Source organism: Camelus dromedarius, chromosome 5, assembly GCF_036321535.1.
Source record: "Camelus dromedarius isolate mCamDro1 chromosome 5, mCamDro1.pat, whole genome shotgun sequence".
NCBI classification, from domain to species: Eukaryota; Metazoa; Chordata; class Mammalia; order Artiodactyla; family Camelidae; genus Camelus; species Camelus dromedarius.
In genome coordinates, this window is record NC_087440.1 from 3,536,888 (window position 1) to 3,557,795 (window position 20,908).

The window sequence follows — 20,908 nt, forward strand, 5'->3', positions numbered from 1 at the left end:
GACCCAGCCTAGTGAATACCAATAATACCCTCTAGATTTTCATCGGACCGAGTCTAGCTCCCTGTGCACTTACTCTTCTTTTAAAGGAAAATATAGTCTATTTTGACAACGTTAGAAGAATATTTTCTTTTTGAATCTCAAACAAAATTTATAATTTTAGCAAGTATCATAAAATCAGTATTGGTTTTACTTTTTTCTGCCTGGTAATCTGAGTATGGTGGATTGCCTTCCCTTATGTGTCTTCTGACTATTCTTTTTCTCTGGGGCCAGTTTTTAGTGATGAGTTATCTTTAATGAGAAGGTTTTATAACCTCATGTAAGTTGAGGTTTAACTCTATTTCTAGAGCTCAGAAGATGATTACTTCCATGCTAAATAAGGTGACCCTGTCCTACTACTCAAAGAAAAAAATTGTTTTTATTATTTGATGTTATTTTTTAAAAAGCATTTAAGGAAATATTTTTGTCCTGTTTCCTCCTTCTGTGTTATTATCACTATGTTGCTATTTTCTCTCTTTACTGCCTTACTGTCCAGAGCACATGTGTTTTATTCTAATGCCACTAATTCTGAACCCTGGAAGAAATAATTTGCTATGAACGTGTATTCCGTTCTCTTAAAATAGATATATCATAGAATTGATCCTAATGTATTAGCAAATTTTTCAGGAATACGTTCTGATCTATGAGAACAATTAAAATGTTAACTTCTGCTCAGCATTGATTGATACAGATTTTAGCTTCTTCTTGATCTTTAGTATTTGAAAATAGGGTTTTTCCCTTTGCATTTCTGTTTTTAATATTGCTCTTAACCTTTTTTGATCCAGTAAAATCCTTGCATATTTAGCCTCAGCCCTCTTTTCACCAGTCTCAAGATACGTAAATCACTTGCTTGTTTCTCATAATGGTAATTTTTCTCATTCTTATATTCCTGACTCAGCTAGATTTTTCTGTAATGACGGCTACTTTTAAATTCTTATAGTAAACTTTGAGTAATAGTAGTTTGTTCATTGTATCTGATTAATTAACCCCCAAAAAAACCAAAACCAGATAAAATTTGCATCTCCTTTTACAGCAATTTCTATATAAAGATTTTTATTTTTTAAAATTTTTTTGTTTCCTTTTTTGTTTTGAGAGGAGGTAATTAGGTTTATTTATTTATTTTGGTGAAAGTACTGGGGATTGAACCCAGGACCTTGGGCATGCTAGGCATGTGCTCTACCACTGAGCTATACCCTGCCCCCCAAGATTTTTAAAGCTTTTAATAGTTTAATTTCTCACTCAGAAGGTAGCACTTGTAACCCATGTTAGGGTCTTGGAAACATCATCTTTTCTGTATCTTATTTGAGTAAATATTCTTAACTCAGCCTGTTAAATTCAAAAAAATCCAAAACCTAACTCAGATGTCTGTGTTTCCTCATTGTATTTCCCTCACTTGCCCCTTCAATATTTTCGACATGACCCCACACATATGCTTGCACCAGCCAGACTGAAGATCATCGTCTTGGTATACTTCGTTCTTTCCTACCCGTGTCATTTAAAATATTTTGGGGGAAACTTTATTTCAAGGTTACTTTAAACGTAGAGAAAAGCTGTGAGATGAACAGTAAGAATTCCCATGGATGCTTCACCCAAATTCCCCAATTGTGAACAATTAAGCACATTTGATTAAAAATATATATACACCTTTTTTTCCTGAAACATTTGGAGTAAGTTATAGATATTCATGACCCCTTCCTCCTAAATACTTCAGATGTATATTTCCTAAGCACAGAGACATTCTCTTACCTCATCACTTTAGGTTGATCAAAACTAGAAAATTAGCACTGGTACAGTATTACTATCTAATCACCAGTCCTTATTCAGATTTTGCCAGTTGTCCAGTAATACCTTTTATAGACCAAAAGAAAAAAGTTCTCATACAGCATCCAGTCTAGGATTATACACTGCATTTAGTTGTCACGTCTCTTTAGTTTCCATTAACCTCCAACAGTGTTTCCATGTTTCTTTGTCTTCTGTGACCTTGGTGTTTTTGAAGAGTACACCGCCCCAACACTCTGATCGTGTATGTGTTTTTACCTTGGCCTGAATGCTTTTTTCACTTTTCTTCACGTCAGTTAACCCTGTTCCTCAAGGCCTGGCACTCTGGCAAAGGCTGTTTGACTCCTATCAGGGAAAGCAGTTTTTAGTTCACCAGTTGCCTTCATGAGTTAACTTTTTAGAAATGTCTCTCCTTGGTCATAAATGTCACGACTTAAATTCTCTTTTCACATACAGAAGTGTAGAAAAATAAAAACTGAAAATCTTTGCCCCTTTTTCCTGTCCCTCTCCTTTCCAACCATACCATCCGCTAAGAACTCAGTCAAAGAACTTGCTGGGTCATTTTATATGCACATACACTTACTTCACTCATTGACCACACCTTAGCTTGAGAGCATGGTAAGCTCATTAAAGGAAGGAACCTGTAGCTTATACGTCCAGCGTCCCCGCAGAGCCTGGCACAGAAATGGGAGGTGTTCAATAAGTGCTTATTGGTTAACAGACTTTTGAAGGAAGAATTATAGTTGATATGATTATATGTTTAAATGTGGAAAGTTCCTTATAAAAATCATCATTGTCCTGTTTTCTCTTTCTCAAATTTAGGTTGTTAAAGGCCTTACTTATTTGTGGAGTTTAAAGATTTTACATAGAGGTATGTACTTACAAGCTCTAACTTAATTTGGGATAGGATGGGGAGCTTTCTGGATACGCTGATTTTTAAAGTGAATAAATGATCTAATATTTAAGTCAGGTGATATATTTGATAGTCAGAAGATGGCTGCTTTATAAATGTTATTTTAAAAGGTTTTCACCCTTAATTGCTCTGATTTAGATTATAAACTTGGTATTGCATTTTGGTAAATAATGTTTGCAAAACATGTAAAATGGCACTTCATAGTATTTGAAAATGACAGAATCTTATTTTTCTTAGTTAACTCTAGTTAATGCAAAACCTTCACTATCTGTACAATTGCATCCCTTCCTTTTATTAACATTTCAAATATCCTTATACACTGCTCCTTAAGAGATTACTTAATATACTTTGAAAGTGGAACTTTAAAGAAGGAATTGGTGACTGCATCGGAAATTAGACTCCTAGTCTATTAACAGAACACATGAGAAGAATAATCAGATAACTATTGTATGTTGCAAAAGGAACCTCCCTTTGCATTTTTTTTTTATTATTCCCAAAATGTCTGAATCCATTTGGAGCAAATAATTAAGTGAGAAACAGACTACGTAACAAAGCAACTCCAAGTTGGCCTAATGTTACTAACAGTACTGCTCAGTCTTACACATCTGCTCAGCCTGGCTTTATGCATGTTCGGGGAAATGCAACAGCATACACATTAGATGTGATTAAAGGAAAGGTTTTTTGGTTTTTTTTTTCCAAAAGATACAAGCTATGAGAGCGAGAAGATAACTGATGTCTTCAGTTGTAGTACCACATCTGTCACTTAGGCTTGTGTTTTGTTATGGTGGTTTTAATATCCTAGTGATTCCAAATTTCTTCGTAAATCCTCCTTCCTCTTCCGAAGAGGATGTGTCGATTGTGACAAGTAAAACTTGCAGTTCAGTTCTGGAAGGCATTTATGCTGATTAAATGGAATCATAAAGCAAGTTTTTCTTTAAAGCCGTAGAGTGTATAGTTGGTACAAAATGTGGGGCGAGTGAGCCCAGTGTGTTCGTAGTATTCTTCTTGGGGATAAATCAGCATGTGAACACATCTGGTGGGGGAGAGACAAAGGGAGCGTTTTCTCCCCCAAGATGAAGAGAGAATGGTATTTAATATAACACGACTTAAATGGCTTTCATTCCCTGTACGCCCACCTCCCCGCATCACCAGCCCACAAAGGGGTGATGGCCGTTTTAACAGGAATTAACACAGTGGTCCGGCCTTGTCATTTTATTGATTTTTATGGACATCTGCTATCCATTTGACAAAGGTACTCAAGGAAATCATCAGTTCTCAGTAGCAGAGCCTTCATTAAAAGGCCCTTGCCATGGAAATGCAAATGTTATAGAACAGTGTATAATTAAGGTGTTCCTCAGGATCGTCCTATACTGCGGGCATGTGGCACAGTTTTGGCTTACAGTGAATTCTCACTGGCCATATCTTTCTGTGCAGACTCCTACTAGCACTAAGAACTGCGGCGGAGAGGGTAATCCTGTCCAGTTATTCTGCAGTCGTCTTTGTTTTTCTTTAAAAATCATTAGTTTTACTTCTACTCTCTGTTTTAGAGGAATAATTGAATTTTTCACTCAAAATGAAATCTTGATAAACGTGTTTCAAATGGATTTGTGTGTGGATCTAAAAATAAAGTCTACAGCGTTGGTCACAGTCCCAGTACCACCACCCTGTGACCATGGTGGGCACGTGTGGTTGACCAGAACCTCTCTGCGGGGTGGGTCCGCCTCCCCAGCTCTGCATGCACTTTGGGCTAAGAAAGGGTTCTCTGATCCGTGATGTGCTGAGGGCCTCTGTGCTTTGACTGACGGAGGACATAGAGGTTTCAAGAAGGAATCCCAAGCCTGTGTTTCCCTTTTCAGTCTGTGCTGGCCAGCCCACTCCCTACAGAGAGCAACCACTGTAAGGGAAGGGGGCATCTGTGGAGGCTGAGTGAGGATGCTGGGAGCGGGCCAGCCAGCCCTCTGAAGGGATTTCAGTTTTAAATAAGCACCACTGAGTGAATGTGCACCTGCCTCTGGGTAGATGGAAGGACTGACGAGTAACAGTGCACATGAGCAGTTTTTCCCCAGTAACTATGGGTCCTCAGCTATAGAAATAATAATACGCTGTGGTAATATACCTCGCTAAATACGCATGTTTAGCTTTTGAGTTTCCTTCTTATTTGTGGAAACTTTTACCTTCTGGATTTAAAAGCATGTGTTTTTATTGAAGAGTGGATGAAGCCAGGTGTCCCTGAAGACTTTTATAAAGCTTTGGAATGAGAAATTCACTCTAGATTGAGTAGTTGTTAACTTAATATTTTAGAGGTTTTTGTCCATATTTAATAACTTGAATTTCATAAAAATAAGATTAAAGATGCCTTTTATTTACCAAAAAGCTATTTAATTTTCTCCTTGATTAAAAAATTGTAGCTTTTTAGATCAGTTCAATCAGGCAATTAAAGATCAGAGCTTTTAAGTTCAGCTAAGGCAATTAAATAGGTAATATACTTGTTTATACACTTTTGCTGTGCAGGCTCATTGCTTATCTTCTTAAAAGCACATATCCTCATTTTTCCTTTCTCGAAATGAATGATGATGGGAGTTCTAGCTGAATATGTGTCACATTGTCAAATCAAAGACAGTGGTCCTTGTGCAGGAGGGGGAGCCTGGTATGAGGCTCTGAGAAGACAGCGTGAAAAGAAGACGGGGAAAGAGAAACACTAATGAATGATCTAAGCCTCTTTCTCCTTTGTCTCAGTCTTAAGTCCTTGTGTTTTCCTCTGACGGTCATTTTCTTCCCTCCCAAATGCTTCCCCTAAAAACCAGGGTCTTGTACTCATGAACACAAATTTTAGAAGATTAAGAAATGAAAAAATACTCAGTTACCTAATGAGAAGAAAACAAATGTTCTCACATTTAAATGGCTTCCTTGAAACACAGCGGCCCTGGATTTGTAGCTGTAAAACAGATACTATATATAAAAACAGTATATGGTGGAATTGATAAAATGTGGTTAATGACTTTCAGACAAGCTGTTGGCAATCGAGCCTTTCCTAGATCTTAGACCCGGTGAGGACCAGGGAGTAGAATGAAATCTGAGCAACAAGCAGTGACAGGACACCCGTCTACCCCGTGAGGCTTGTTAGTCTGGTACTGGTCCCGGTCAGTTTATTTGTGTGTTATGTCAACTGGAAATTTTTTAGAAATTGATATGCATCAGTTGCCATTCATAATGGATCATCAAATATTATATTCAATCAGGTTTCATTGCTGTTTAAGTGGGTCTTTTTAAGATTTGATTGAGATGATATATATGAAAGTACTTTATAAACTATCAGATACTAATAATGCAGGTATGTTTTAATTATATAATAACTATTGTTAGAATTAACCACTTTATGCTGTTCGTAAACATACCCCACTCCCAAATCAAGCCAGGGAAGTTTATTACCATTTGTATTACCTCCAAAAATTATGCAAATCTTTTCTCCAAGATAAACATGTGATATCACCTGAGGACAAAATTGTTGAAACTCTTTGAAACTTCCACCAAGATTGACTACTGTGGAAAAACTGTCTTTATTAGAAAGTGCACATGTGAGCTCTGTAAGCATAGTGTGTACTGTCTGGGTAAAAACAGAGGACGTGAACAGTGAGGAAGTCTGTTAGGCCGGACCCGACATTGCAGCAGACATTGCAGCTTCACTTCAAAACATACGTCGCCACTAATGAGGTGAGAGCCCTGCATATTAATAAGCCTACAGCTCCAGTCACAGCCGTCATTACCCACATCAAACATAAATGCAAGATTAACACCTGGGCCATTTCTTCGGGAGGTGTGAGAATGCCCTGGCAGGAACTGCTCTCTCTTTCCCTGAGGATGAAAAAATAGAAATGGAAGGGTAATGAGAATAGAACTCAGATTAAGAAAATAAAATTGGCAGTCAGGCTGGGGCAGTCTTACACAGATGGAGAAGTTTATAGAAAGAAAAAAATCTAGATAGTTGATGTCCCAGGATATTTTCTGTACATATGAACCTGGTTAGTTTCATTTGTTTTCTCTAATAGGAGAGCTTTTGGGTATTTTATGTTATGTATATATTTACATTTTTTCATACTATTTTGATGGCAGTGCTGCCCAAATAGATTTGTTTAGAGAACCTAAGTCTTATGGCTTCAAAAAACATGTTAGAAATTTTATTTTCTGCCCCTGGCTCTTTTTCTTTTATAAATGTGGCTTCACACAGATATTTGGTGCTACCGTAGATGCCAAAGCCAGTGTTGTTTGTTCACTGGACAGCTGTTTGTTGTACCCCTCCAGGGTTCCAGGCCCTGGATTAGATAGTTGGAATGCATCGACAGACATAAAAGGAAAGATTCTGACATTCGTGGAAACTATACTCCAGCTGGGGTGGGGCAGGGTTGGGAAATTGTCCATAAATAATAAACATAAAAATGTAAATACAGTGTGTGTTAGAAGGTGGTTATTAATATGGAGAAAAGAAAAAGTGGACCAGGCTTAGAGGAGGCAAAGGCAGGTTGCCGTGTTCACCAGATAAGCCTCATCGAGGACATGAAGTTGGAGCAAAGGCTTAAAGGAGAAGAGGTCTTGGTCAGGTCAGTATATGACGGAACAGAGCAGAAGACGCCGGGTAGGATGTGTGTGGAGTGTTCGTGGAACAGCAAGGAGGCCAGTGTCTCAGGCTGGGGATAGGGGTGAGGGTAGAATCAGCAGTTAATTCAGGAGAGTTACAGAAGCTCAGGTCAGAGAGACAGTCATGAAGATGGGGAGAAGTAGTTAGATTCTGGATGTGTTTTAAATGTAGAGTCAGAATTTCCTGATGGATTGCTTGTGTGTTTTAAGAGAAAGAGAGGAGTCAAAGTTGCTTAAACTTTCAGCCATAGTTCAGTGTACTAAAAAATATTTCTTGCTGCATTTTTTCTGTTAAAAGAGAGACCTTCACTAAAATTAAAGAAAAAACTGAAAATATCAAATGCTGACAAGAGGTACAGAGCAACTGAACTCTCATCTATTTCTGGTGGGGAAATAAAATGGTCTAGCAACTTTGGCAGCTAGCTTGGCACGATCCTACTACATGATTTAGCAATCCCACTCCATGTGGTTTTATTCATAATGACCTCAAGCTGGAAACAACTCAGGTGTCTTTCAACTGGTGAATGAATAAACAAATTGTGGTACGTCCATCCATAGGATACTACTCACCAATAATAGGGGGCAAACTGCTGATTCTTGCAGTGGCGCGGATGCATCGCAAATACTTTATGCTAAATGAAGGAAGCTGGACTCAAAGGGCTACTTATTTTGTCACTCCACTTACATGACATTCTGGTAAAGGCAAAACTGTAAGAATGGAAACTACATCAGCAGTTGTCAAAAGGGGTAGAGGAAGGGTTGACTATAAAGCTGTGAGGGGATGTTGGGAGATGGTGGAAATGTTCTGTATCTTGATCTTGGTGGTGGTTATATGACTATACACATTCGTTAGAAAACATAGACATATACACCCAGAAAGGGTGAATTGTGCTGTAAAGTATACCTCAGTATATTAGACTTTCTAAAAAAAGGATGAGAAATAAGGCATTCTTTTACTTATTAGTAGGGAAATTGAAGCTCTACTTTAGAAAAGTTTTCCTGCCAAAAGAGACAACCGTTCTTTCATGGGGTCTTGTTGATTCTGTCATTATCACCGTAGCTCATAAAAAATCCTCCCTGGGTTTGGCCTCACAGCTCACTAGCTTGGCGGGCTGAAAAATAGAATCCCTCCTGGTTAGAGGGACATCTGCAACGTCAGAAAGAGAAAGAGGAAAGGAGAGAGTGAGAGAGAAACTCGAAAGTTGCTGTTGTCCTTGGCCAGAAATTTGAAGCTTCTGGAAATAGGACAGATTTTTCTTCCCTTAGTTAAGCCATGTTTTCCTCAGATACTATTAAATAACTGCAGATGTGCAGCACTGACTTGGCCCAACTTGGACAATTTTAAAAGCTCAATTTCTGAGAAGAAATAAAGCTAGCTAGCTAGCTAGCTTGCTTGCTTGCTTGCTTGCTTGCTTTATTTATTTATTTATTTATTTATTTATTTATTTATTTATATGTTTTTATTGAAGTATCATCAGTTTACAATATTGTGCCAATTTCTGGTGTACAGCACAATGCTTCAGTCATACATGAACATACATATATTTGTTTTCATATTCTTTTTCACCATAAGTTACTACAAGATATTGAATATAGTTCCCCATGCTCTACAGTGTGACCTTATTGTTTATCTACTTTATATATATATTAGTATCTGCAAATCTTAAACTCCCAATTTATCCCTTCCCACCCCCTTCCCCCTTGGTAACCATAAGTTTGTTTTCTATGTCTGTAAGTCTGTTTCTGTTTTGTAAATAAGTTCGTTTGTCTCTTTTTTAGATTCCACCTATAAGTGATATCATATGGTATCTTTCTGGTTTGATAATTTTCTTTTGCATTAGCTTGGTTTCTTTTTGGGTTTTGTGACTCTGTTGTGTACTTTTGACTTGTGGTTACCCTGTTTTTCAAGAATGTTAACCGCTTACTAGATCTGTTTGCTTTAGACTTGTAGTCATACAACACATGCTCAAACACATCCTAAAAAGAACGGAGAAAAAAAAAAAGAAAAAAAGAGAGAGTGAAAAATCTATATTTTCTTGCTCCCCTCTCCCACCTTTTATGATTTTGATGTCCTTTTTTTTTTTAATATCATCTTGTTTATTCTCTTGCAGCTCACATTTCCAGTTATGATTTTCTTGTTTCTGTAGCTTCCTCCTTCTTTTCTATTTAGAGGAGACCTTTCAATATTTCTTTTAGGATAAGTTTAATATTGCTGAATTCTTTTAGTTTTTGCTTGTCTGTGAAATTCTTTATCTCTCCTACTCTAAAGGATAGTCTTGCTGGATAAAGTATCTTAGGTTGCATCTTTTTCTCATTCAGGACTTTGAATATATCTTGCCACTCCCTTCTGGCCAGCGGTGTTTTGTAGAGAAATCAGTTGAAAGCCTTATGGGGATTCCCTTATAACTACTCTTTAGTTTTTCTCTTGCTGCCTTTAGAATCATTTCTTTGTCTTTAACTTTGGCCATCTTAATTATAATATGCCTTGATGTAGGTCTGTTTGGGTTCTTCTTGTTTGGGACCCTCTGTGGTTCCTGTAGTTGGATATCTGTTTCCTTCTTTAGGTTTGGAAAGTTTTTAGTCATGATTTCTTCAAATACCTTTTCAATCCCCTTTGCTCTTTCTTCTCCTTCTGGGACCCCTATTATACATAGGTTGGCACTCTTTATATTATCCCATCTGTCCCTTATATTGCTTTCACTGGTTTTTACTTGCTTTTCTGTCTGCTGTTCTGCTTGGGTGACTTCTGTTATCCTGTCTTCTAAGTCACTTATTTGTTCCTCTGTGTTATCTAGTCTGCTTTTGACTGTCTTTATCTCAACTCTTATCTCAGCCATTGAATTTTCTGTTTTTAATTGGCTCCTCTTTGTAGTTTCTATTTCCTTTTTTATAGTAGTCTCTGTCTCTATTCATAGTCTCTCCTATTTCCTTCCGTGCTTTTATCACCCCCTTTTTGAAGTCATGACCTAGCATACTGTTGACGTCTCTCTCTTCATTCTTTCAGGGAATTTCTCTTGTTCTTTTCATTGGGAGTGGTTTCTCTGCTGCCTCATTTTGCTTGAAGTTCTCTGACTTTATGAATTTAGGAGTATCAGTTATCTACTGTAGTTTGAAGGGCTGTTTTATTATTTTTTGTTTGTTTTTACTTAAAATGGGAGTGTTCCTGTGTAGACTGTATGCATCGAATAGTTTTGTTGCGAGGGCTGTTCTTAGTATGGATGGTTGCTACGTCTTCCATGTGTGTTGGCTGTTATCCCTTTGATTGGGGTGTGGTTGGTGTTCCTGTCCTGATTGTTGTTGTTGAGTGGGGCCTCCTTTTTTGTTCTGTGGTTGTCACAGCCTTGACAGGGGCCGGCTTGCTCCCCTGTTGCTGAAATAGAGGCTTCTAGACCCATTTCTGAGCTGTGGTGTGTGGTAGGCAGGGTTGGAGTGCTTCAACCGGGAAGAAGAGTCACTGAATATACTTCCGTGGGAGATGTCCACTGGGAGGTGCCCTCTGTGGTGTTTTCTGTCATGTGTTATGTGGGCTTAGAAAGCACTCTCTGTTGATGCTGCCTTTGTCCCCACCTTAGCTGCAGGAATGTCAGCCACCCACTCTGGTGTCCCCCAGGTCCTGGCCCCAGGAACCACCAGCACAGATCTGCCAATGTCAGGCGCTAAGACCTACCATAGTGAGTGTGCAGCCACACAGCTGAATCCGTGGTGCCACAGGGTCAGTGCAAACCTCAGCCCCGCCTCCACACACCATGTGCTGGCCTGTTGTAAATAACTGTACTCGCCCCCACCGTGTGCCAGAATTCCACTCACTGCCTGTTCGTCCCAGGGACACAGGTCCACAAAAGGTCCAGAGAGAGCAAATCCACCCTCTCTGCCTGGGGCTGTGAACAGATTCTCGGTCTTGCCTGTGAAGTTGCAGGGCCACTGGGTATGGATTCAACTTTCAGCCCCACCTCCACGCAGCAGAGGCTGTGGCTGCGACCGAGCCCCACCTCTCTCCTCGTGAGAGCACACAAACAATGGAGCCACGCAGAGACAGGGGCTGTGGTGTGGCTGCATTGTACCCCTCCCCACCATGCACACCAACAATGGTGCTTTTTTATGGGGGTCCCAGGCAGTTCTGTACTGCACACACCCCAGCCAGAGCTCACACCACCCTCCAAACCCCTGAGGCTGCCTCTCTGCAGGGGGCCCAGCCCTCTCCCCGGGCTCCTCACCGATCTCCAGCAGCCAGTCCCAGCTTGTCCCTGCCGACTCGTGTCTAGGGCTGGGGATCGCAGGGACCCTCTGTGCCAGTTCTATCCTCCAAGTGGCTGCCACTTTCTCCTCCGAGCCTTCAAAGCTCCACTTTTGTCCCCGCTGACCTCCCGGCTAAAGAGGGGGGTGTCCCAGCATGAGGGCACCTTTCATCCTTTGCCGCTCCCTCCCTGCAGAACCGGTCCCACATCAGTTTTTTCTTTTTTCTTTTTTTCTCTTACTGGGTTCTGTGAGAATCTTCCTGTATTTTGAAGTGAGAGACACTCTGCCAGAGTTCAGTAGGTGTTCTGTGCAATTCAGTGGGTTTGTAGATGTAATTCTTGATGTACTTGTGGGAGAGGGCAAGCGTGAGTCTCTCTACTCCACCATTTTGGCACCTCCCCGCTAAAGCTTTATTTAAATTTCCAATCCAGTCCCACTGACTGACTGCCTCGTTGTGTGACCCTGGAAAGGCAGGTGACTCCTACTCTCCGGGCCTCAGGTTCCTCATACAAAGAAGGGACGGCTACATGGTCACTCAACTTCCTTGAGTTACCACGATTCTGGATTCTCTGACTTGTGACAGAAGGAAGTATGACGTACTAACAAGGTACAAAAGCAAGTCAAGTATATGGAATAAGAAAGAAAACAAATGATTTTGGGACTAACAGATACACACTACTGTATATAAAATAGATAAACAACAGAGACCTACCTTATAGCACAGAGAACTATATTCAATATCTTGTAATAACTTATAATGGAAAAGAATCTGAAAAAGAATATATATGTGTGCATTTATAACTGAATCACTTTGCTGTACACCTGAAACATTATAAATCAACTATTCTTTGGTAAATTTAAAAAAAAAGAAAATGAGAATCCCTGAAAATAGATTTTGCTATGAAAATCCCAATAATAGTAGTAATAGTAATACTGATGAATATTTATTAAGCACTTACTCTGTACCAGGCACCGTTCTAAGTACTTAAAATGTGCCAACTATTTCATGTTCCTTCAAAGTGGGGAATTTTAGGAAATATGAAATATTTTAGAACTGAAGAAACTAAAATGCAAACAAGTAATTGGGAGTGAAAGCTGTGTGACTTAGCCAAGAAAATGGTCGCTTTCTAAACCAAACTGATGTAATCAAAAGACATCTTTAAGGAGAAAGGGTTTTTTAACTGTAAAGTATACCGAAAATAAAATATTATCATTAACAAAGAGTTACAGAAAGGACGTGTGGACTCACAACTTACATGGATAGCAAAGGCATTCGCTCTTAAAAATCTTTTTATCTTGAAATGATTGTAGATCCACAAGAAGCTGCCCAAAAAAGGTACAAGAAGGTCCCCTGCAAGGGCATCCTTTTTAAAGAAGTAATTTGGAAGAAAATAAGCAGTTGATAATCCATAAGAGTGTAGGCAAGTAAGTATTATATATATTTGCAAATACTTTTTAAATAAGATCAGTATACATTTTAAGACAAAAGTGATATAAGAACATTTATATTATATTCCAAATTATTTTATTATATTTATTAAGTGGGAAAAGAGAAGTGAAATGGTAGAAGTAAAACCTTTGAATTCCTTAGGGAAGGAGTTTTAATGTCAAGGTGGTAGCGTTAAAAAGAATACATTAGTGTATATGAAAGTTAGGAATTGTAGGAGAAATAAGTTAGGGAATTGATCATTTGCTGGATAAAGTGATTCTTTAGAGAAAGGATTGTTGGAAAGCATTACCATCAACAGGAAACTAACCTGATTAATTTTAAGTGTGTAGAAGAAATGTAATGTGCACAGACTTTCATAACAACCTCTTTACAGAGATTACACAGTTGGTGCTTACCCTTAGGTTATGATGAGTTTTATTTTTGCTACCTCGAGGAACACACACAGTTTTTTGAAAGAACTGGTTAGTGTTTGAGCAACCCAAGTCATTTTGAAAGGAATCATCCCCAGTTGGTTTTATATTGCAACACATGGTAATGAGCAAGCTGGGGTGTGCGGGCTCATCCCTGAGCTTTGGGACTACTTACTCGAATGTGTCTGGAAGGAGGCCTTTATGTTAAGCAAGTGCTAGTGGTAGGAACATAGTTACATCTTGGCTCCTGTTTTTAAATCCTTTAAATATTGTTCTTTAAATGAAAACATTAATCACATGCCAGTAATGTAGTAGATCATAACTTATGAACACTTGTGTTTTTTAAGAAAAAAGACTTAGCCCGTTAACTGAAGTAAACAGGCTAGTTTAATGAGCCTGGGTTGTTGGTTTTTCTCCAGCTCTGACTCTCCACACAGATGAACGTCTCTAGAAATTAAGCCTCCTTCCCCACGTTGGTCATTCATTCTCTTTCCCATGGGTGGTTACTAGGGATTTGTGGTAATGATTTTCAAAAGACAAGGAACCTCGTATAGCATTACTTAGAAGTGTTCTTTTAAATAATGTGTTTCTAGAGTGTATAAAGGACTCTTAAAACTCAACAGTCAAAGAAACCAAACAATCCCCCTCCCGCCCCAAAATGAGCAAAAGACATGAAGAGACATTCCACTGAAGAAGATACACAAATGGAAAATAAGCATAGGAAAGGTTTTCAGTATCATTAGCCGTTAAGGAAATGCAAATTAAAACCACAATGAGATATTACTACATACCTACCAGAATTGTTAAAAGTAAAAAAAAATAAAATAAAATAATGATAGCACCAAATGCTGGCAAGGATGCAGAGAAATTAGATCGGTAATACATTGCAGGTAGGAATGTCAAATGATACAGCCCCACTGGAGAACAATATGGCATTTCTTAAAAATCTGAACTTGTAGCCACCATACAACCCAGCAGTTGCACTCCTGGGCATTTATCCCAGAGAAATGAAGACTTGTGTTCACATTAAAAAAAAAAAAACTACGTGTATATTTATAGTAGCTTTATTCATAATAGACCCAAACTGGAAACCGATGTCCCGATGTCCTTCAGTTGAGTGAATGGTTAAACAAACTGTGCTACATTATCCCGTATACTACTCACCAGTAAAAAGGAATGAATTACTGATACACATAACCTGAATAAATCTCCAGAGGATTATGCTAAGGGAAAAAAGCCAGTCACAAAAGGTTACATATTGTGCGGTTCCATTTTTATACCATCCTTGCAATGTCAAAATTATAGAAATGGCGAGCAGATTAGTGGTTTCCAGAGGCCAGTGAGAGGATGCCGAGGTAGGAAGGAAGTCGCATGGCTATGAAAGGGTATGGTGATGGACACATGCTCCGTCTTGACTGTGTGCACATCAATACCCTGTTGTGATACTGTACTGTAGTCTTTCAAGATGTGACTGTTGGGGGGAAATGGATAAAGAGGGTATACAGGATGTCTATTATTTTTATAACTGCGTGCGAGCCTGCAAGTATCTCAAAAAGCTTAATAATAACAACAACAACAATAATAATAATGATGAATATGCTCTTATTATAAGTATGTGTATTTGGGGTGGTCTACTTAATCAGAGAGGGTTGTCCTAGACTTAGCTTTTCTTTCACCCATGCGTCTGTGATAGGATTTACCACAGACGGAGTCACCCCTTTTAGGACATCTCTAAGAAGGTGAGGCACCCCGGGCAGTTACCATGCAGGCCACCTTCCTCTTCCATTCTGCAAATGAGTATCAGTGGAAGCCTTAGAGGAGAGAAGAAGTCATGTGCCACACAGGGAGGGAGTACAAACAGGAGAGGCGTTTAGTCCCCTGTCTCCTCCCCTAAGATCCTTGTGCCTTACTGGGGATGGGATTCAAAGCAGGTTACATGATCTTTGTGTGTCTGACTTACAGTCCTTCACGGTACCCCGTCCAGTCACCCAGCATGACGTGCTCTGCCTGTGGTCTGATAAATGTTGGATTCATCAAGCCCTGGTCATAGCTTTGTCTCTTACCAAACTATGAAGTTCAGGAGCTCGTCAGAGGCAGCAGAACAGCTGTGTAATGAGTCATTTCTGCTGGTAGAGGTTGGAGACCGCAGTTAATTTGTGGCACTGATTGTGTGCTGGTGCATTTTTATTAGAGGTATAAATTGAATCATAATTTTTTGGGAATAATGTTTTTCTCCTGGAATTTTTTTGTAATGTTGCTTAGTTGAAACTCACGCTTTGTTCCTCTTTTTAGTATTAAATTAAGATACCCTCAGAACATTCTGCCAAGAATGTTTAGCAGTTAGAAGACCTCTGCATATCCCTCCCTTTCTCCAAAGGCATGGTTTAAGGTGATGAGCCCCATGGAAATCAAGGCCATTCTTTTGCTGTGGGGGATTAAGCTCCTTCTGGATTGGGTGCAATAGTAGTTACTGTTGTTATTAATATTATCATTCGTTGAGTGCCTTCTGCATACTGCTGTGTTAGATCTTTTGTGTATATTATTTTATTTAAGCTTCTTGATAAACTTTCAAGGAAGGCATCACTGTCTCCCCATTTTCAGATGAGGAAACTAAGGCTTGAAAAGCCTTGTAACTTAGTCACTAGAAAAGTGATACGTGGTTGGTAGCCTAGTGGAACAACTCTAGATTTAGGGTCAGACCCAGATTTAAGTTCAGCTTCTGCCTCTAAATTCAACTCAGCTGTATGGCCTTGGATCCATCCCTTAACCTCTTTGAGGCCATAGCACCGTGCCTGGCACATAATAATTACAGTTTGACCAACTGCTTCTCAAGACTAGCAGCAAGACGTTAAATGAGAGAATAGAACCATCCCCAAACTTCCCTCCTATATCTACTTTATGTGAGAAGTAGAAAAATCTAAAATGAAACATCCGAAGATCAACCCAGCTGTTCAGTGCCAAAGCTGAGATAATGTACCAGCTCGTAAGTTCAGATGAGATATATCTCATAAACATAATGCAGTTTGGTAAGGCTCAAGAGTTAGGGTTGGAGTCTCTAGTTGTGTGACCTTGAGCAAGTAATTTCATTAAATTGAGCCTCAGTTTTCTCATCTATAAAATGGGGTTAACAGTAGTAACTATCTCAAGGGTTATGATGAGAATTAAATGGGATATAATGCATATGATGATGATGCATTTAGCCCAGTGCTTGGCATGTAGCATGTGCCAGAGAAGTGTTATTTGCTCTAATTTTTGTTAATTTCTTTAGAACAATGTACCAGGGTTGGTCTTCTGGACATACTGCTTGTAATCAAGTCTATAATCAAAATGTATCTTACAATTTATTTACGCATTCAATGTGGCATTTCATTGCTCTCTTTCCTTTTTCACTGAAAAGCTTTTGTAATCAGTAGGAGTCTTATAATGGGTGTTATCTTAGGCTTGTGGAAAGCAGATTGTTCAGAGATGGAGCAGAATATAGGTCCCTTCTAACTCCCAGGAACTTGTTCGTCCACACCTGGTGTTTCCCAGACATCAACCAGAGTATGTTGCCAAGCAGGAATCTAAGATCCACCATATTAGAAGGGTACCTCATTCACTTACTAAAACGAAGGCAGAATTGAGAAGCTCACGCCTTTTTTTCCCTGGTGTTAGCCTTGTAAAGGCTACACGTCGCCTGCCCTTATCGTACATTAAGAAGAAGAACCACATTTGTTGCTTCCATTCAGAGCTGAATCATGAGCCTTTGATGGTAACTGCCTCTAGGATAGCTAATGATGCTGCTTAATTTTATTTAAGGCTTTTGCAAGAATGTTTGGATGACTTACCCTTTCCCGTGCGATGGAATGATTAGAATAACTTCTATGTTGCATTGTGGTTTTCTCTTAAGCGTGTTCCTGTTGTGCGCAGATGAATTTGTAATGCGGAATGTCAGCATAGCCTGTATTTAATTGTACCTGCTGTTCTCATTCATTAGAATGCAGTCCCCAAGAAATAACTAGATAGATATATTAGTTGCTGTCTTTTCATAAGACAGTTAAACATAATGAGACGTTTGCTGAAGCACCCTGGCATAGTGCTAGGAGAGGTTACTAGGAGTGAAGACCTGCCAATATGTCCTCTGGCTTCTCGTAAACTGAAAGTGGATTCCTGGCATTCAAACAAAACAGTGTCATTGCTTTATAGAGGGAGAAAGTTGAAGAGAAGTTTATTTCTGCTTCCATTATCATCCTGCAGTAAAGCCACATACCGTATTTTAAAACTGAACTCATGTTTCCTTAAGGATTGTACTGTGCCTGTTTCTAAAAGCAGTCAGTGAGGCTTACACATGAAAGAACAGAGCAAATTAATTTCTTTAAGAAAGATAGATTTTTTTTGATTGAAGTATAGTCAGTCTACAATGTTGTGTTAATTTCTGGTGTACAGCATAGTGATTCAGTTATACATACACACATATATATATTTTCTTATTCATTATAGGCTATTACAAGGTATTGAATGTAGTTCCCTGTACTATATAGTGGGACCTTGCTGTTTATCTATTTTATATATAGCAGTTAGTATCTGCAAATCCCAAACTCTCAGTTTATCCCTTCACCACCCGCTCTTCCCACTTTGGTAACCACAGGTTTGTTTTCTATGTCTGTGATTCTGTTTCTGTTTTGTAAATAAATTCATATGTCCCATTTTTTTTTTAAGATTCCACATATAAGTGATACCATTTGGTATTTTTGTTTCTCTTTCTGGCTTCACTTAGTATGACAATTTCTAAATACTTTAAATATAAAACAAAACGGAGACCAAAAGGGAGGAGAAGTGAGAGAGAATCACCAGCACCTGATACAAGCAGATCACAGCAAAAAGGCGGTCCTCAGTTTGCATGGATTTTCTTCTTCTGATGGGAAAGCAGAATCGCACGTACGAAGTCATGGTTGTCTCTGGGAGTAAACTTAAAGGAAATTGATGGGTAGGGCCCTGCTATGTAAAACATTGGCTAACTCCAACTGTAGTTCTGTGAAAGAGGTTTCATTTATCGGTTTTGAACGACCCCTTCGGTACCCAGCCACTTCCTGAGCGAGGGTCACCTCCCACACTGACCCCTGATTGTGTTGGGGGCGGGGGCTGGGCAGTGGGCGGGGGAGCCTTTGTGAAGAGCTGCCGAAAGCACATGCTCTTCTGGGCCTTTATTAGTGAGCTTCAGCTTGAGGCTGTTTATGTGGATCCTTTAATGGCTAATTGATGCAGCATGTGTAAAGATACAGTTTCCTGCATGAGGCGGTTATGGGTGGCAACATGGGTTTGTCTCAACATGATACCAATTTCCACAGTCAATTTGGTCAATTCAGTGGGAAAAAAAAAGAAGTCCAGCCTGAAAATCAGCCAGAGCAGTGACTGGAGATTATTGAGGCAACTACGATTGGTTGATAAAATTTACGTGTTTGAACCAATTGTTTTCACATTTTGTGTACATAGCCTTAGTCATTTGGGAGAATAATCTTAAATACACAGAAGTAACCCTTAAAAAATATTTATAATCACAGTTAGGCCTTCCAGAGCATGTCGGTTTTGAGAGGGAATACCATTTTACAATTAATACGTGGTATATGATCAGTGTAATTAACTGATGTCTGGTATTTTGTTATAAATAGAGTAGGAAAGTAACCACAGGGCTCACTGAACACCTGAAAAACTGTGGAGAAGCCAGTAAGAAGTTAAATGGCTGTGTTTTGAGGCTGATTTTCTCAAACAGCTTTATTATGAAATTTGCGTATCACAAAGTTCATCCATTTTAAGTGTGCAATTCAGGCATTGTTAATAAGTTGCAGAATTGTGTAACTGTCAGCATAATCCACTTGAGAACGTTTTCCATCACCCCAGAAGAGAATCTGAATGTCAATTTGCAGTCACCTCCTGCTCCCAGCCCCGGCCTCTGAGAACCACTAATCTGTTTCCTGAATTTATAGATTTGCCTCTTCTAGACATTTTACGTAAACAGATTAATACATTAGAAAGTCTTTTCTGTTTCACTTCTTTCATTTAGCATAATCTTTTTGAGTTTTCTTCATTTAGTAGCATGGGTATGTGAGCAGTCCATTCCTTTTTTTAAGTATCTTTTTAAATTGATAATTGACATACAACATTATGTTAGTTTCAGGTGTATGACATAATGATTCAATATTTGAATGTTATGAAATGATTGCTACAATGAGTCTAGTTAACATCTTATCACCATACATTGTTACAAATTTTTTTTCCTGTGATAACTTTTATAATTTATTCTCTTCGCAACTTTAAAATATGCAGTACAGGATTATTAAATGTAGTTGCCATGCTGTACATTACATCCCTGAGACATACTTACTTTAAAAACAGAAGTCTGTACGTTAGACTCTTTGAGCCATTTTACCCCCGTCCCCCTCCTCTGGCAAACACCAATGTGTTCTTTGTACCTGTGGGCTTGTTTTTATTGTTGTTATTGTTGCGTTTAGATTCCACTTATAAGGGCAATCATGTGGTATTTATGTTTCTCTATCTGATTAGCGCAGTGCCCTCAGGGTCCATCTATGTTGTCTCAAATGACAAGATCTTACTGTATTTTATGGCCGAATAATACTTCATTGTAAATTTATGCCATATTTTCTTTATTTGTCAATGGACATTTATTTCCATATTTGGCTATTATAAATCATGCTGCAATGAACATGTGTATATATCTTTTGGAGTTCATAATTTTTTGTTTTTGTTTTTTTTGTTTTTTGTTTTTGCATAAATGCCCAGAAGTGGACTTGCTGGATCTCATGGTAGTTCTATTTTTAATATTTTGAGGAATCTCCATACTGTTTTCCATAGTGGGTGTACCAATTTTCATTTCCATCAACTGTGCACAAGTGTTCCCTTTTCTCCACATCCTTACCAGCACTTGTTATTTCTTATCTTTTTGATAATAGCTGTTTGATCAGGTGTGAAGTGATATATCACTGTGGTTTTAATTTGCATTTCCCTGATGATGAGTGATATGGAGCACCTTTTCATGTCCCTGTTGGCCATCTATATGTCTTATTGAGAAAAATGTCTCTTCAGTTCCTCTGCTCGTTTTTAATCAGATTTTTTTAAACTGTTAAGTTGTTTGAGTTCTTTATATATTTTAGGTACTAACCCTTTATCAGATGTTTGATTTGCAAATATTTTCTCTCATTCAGTTGCCTTTTCATTTTGTTGATGGCTTCCTCTGCTGTGCAAAGCTTTTTAGTTTGATGTAGTCCCACTTGTTTATGTTTGCTTTTGTTGCTTTTGCTTTTGAAGTCAAATCCAAAAAATTACTGCCAAGACTGATGTCAAGGAGCTTACCTCCTGTGTTTTCTTCTAGGGGTTTCATGGTTTCAGGTCTTATATGCAAATCTCTCATCCACTTTGAATGAATTTTTGTGTGTGGTGTAAGATAATGGTCCAGTT

The 20,908-nt window shown here is 38.7% G+C and overlaps 1 protein-coding gene across 8 annotated transcripts in view; it reads left to right on the forward strand.

Annotated features, from left to right (window-relative positions):
- MAP2K5 (mitogen-activated protein kinase kinase 5) overlaps positions 1-20,908 on the forward strand; it is a 235,775-nt gene that overhangs the window by 97,241 nt on the left and 117,626 nt on the right. For all 8 annotated transcript variants that reach the window (XM_064485502.1, XM_064485501.1, XM_064485500.1 and 5 more), the window contains one exon: positions 2,638-2,686. In XM_064485502.1, the coding sequence (XP_064341572.1) occupies positions 2,638-2,686 (49 nt within the window). The remainder of the gene's footprint in view (positions 1-2,637; positions 2,687-20,908) is intronic.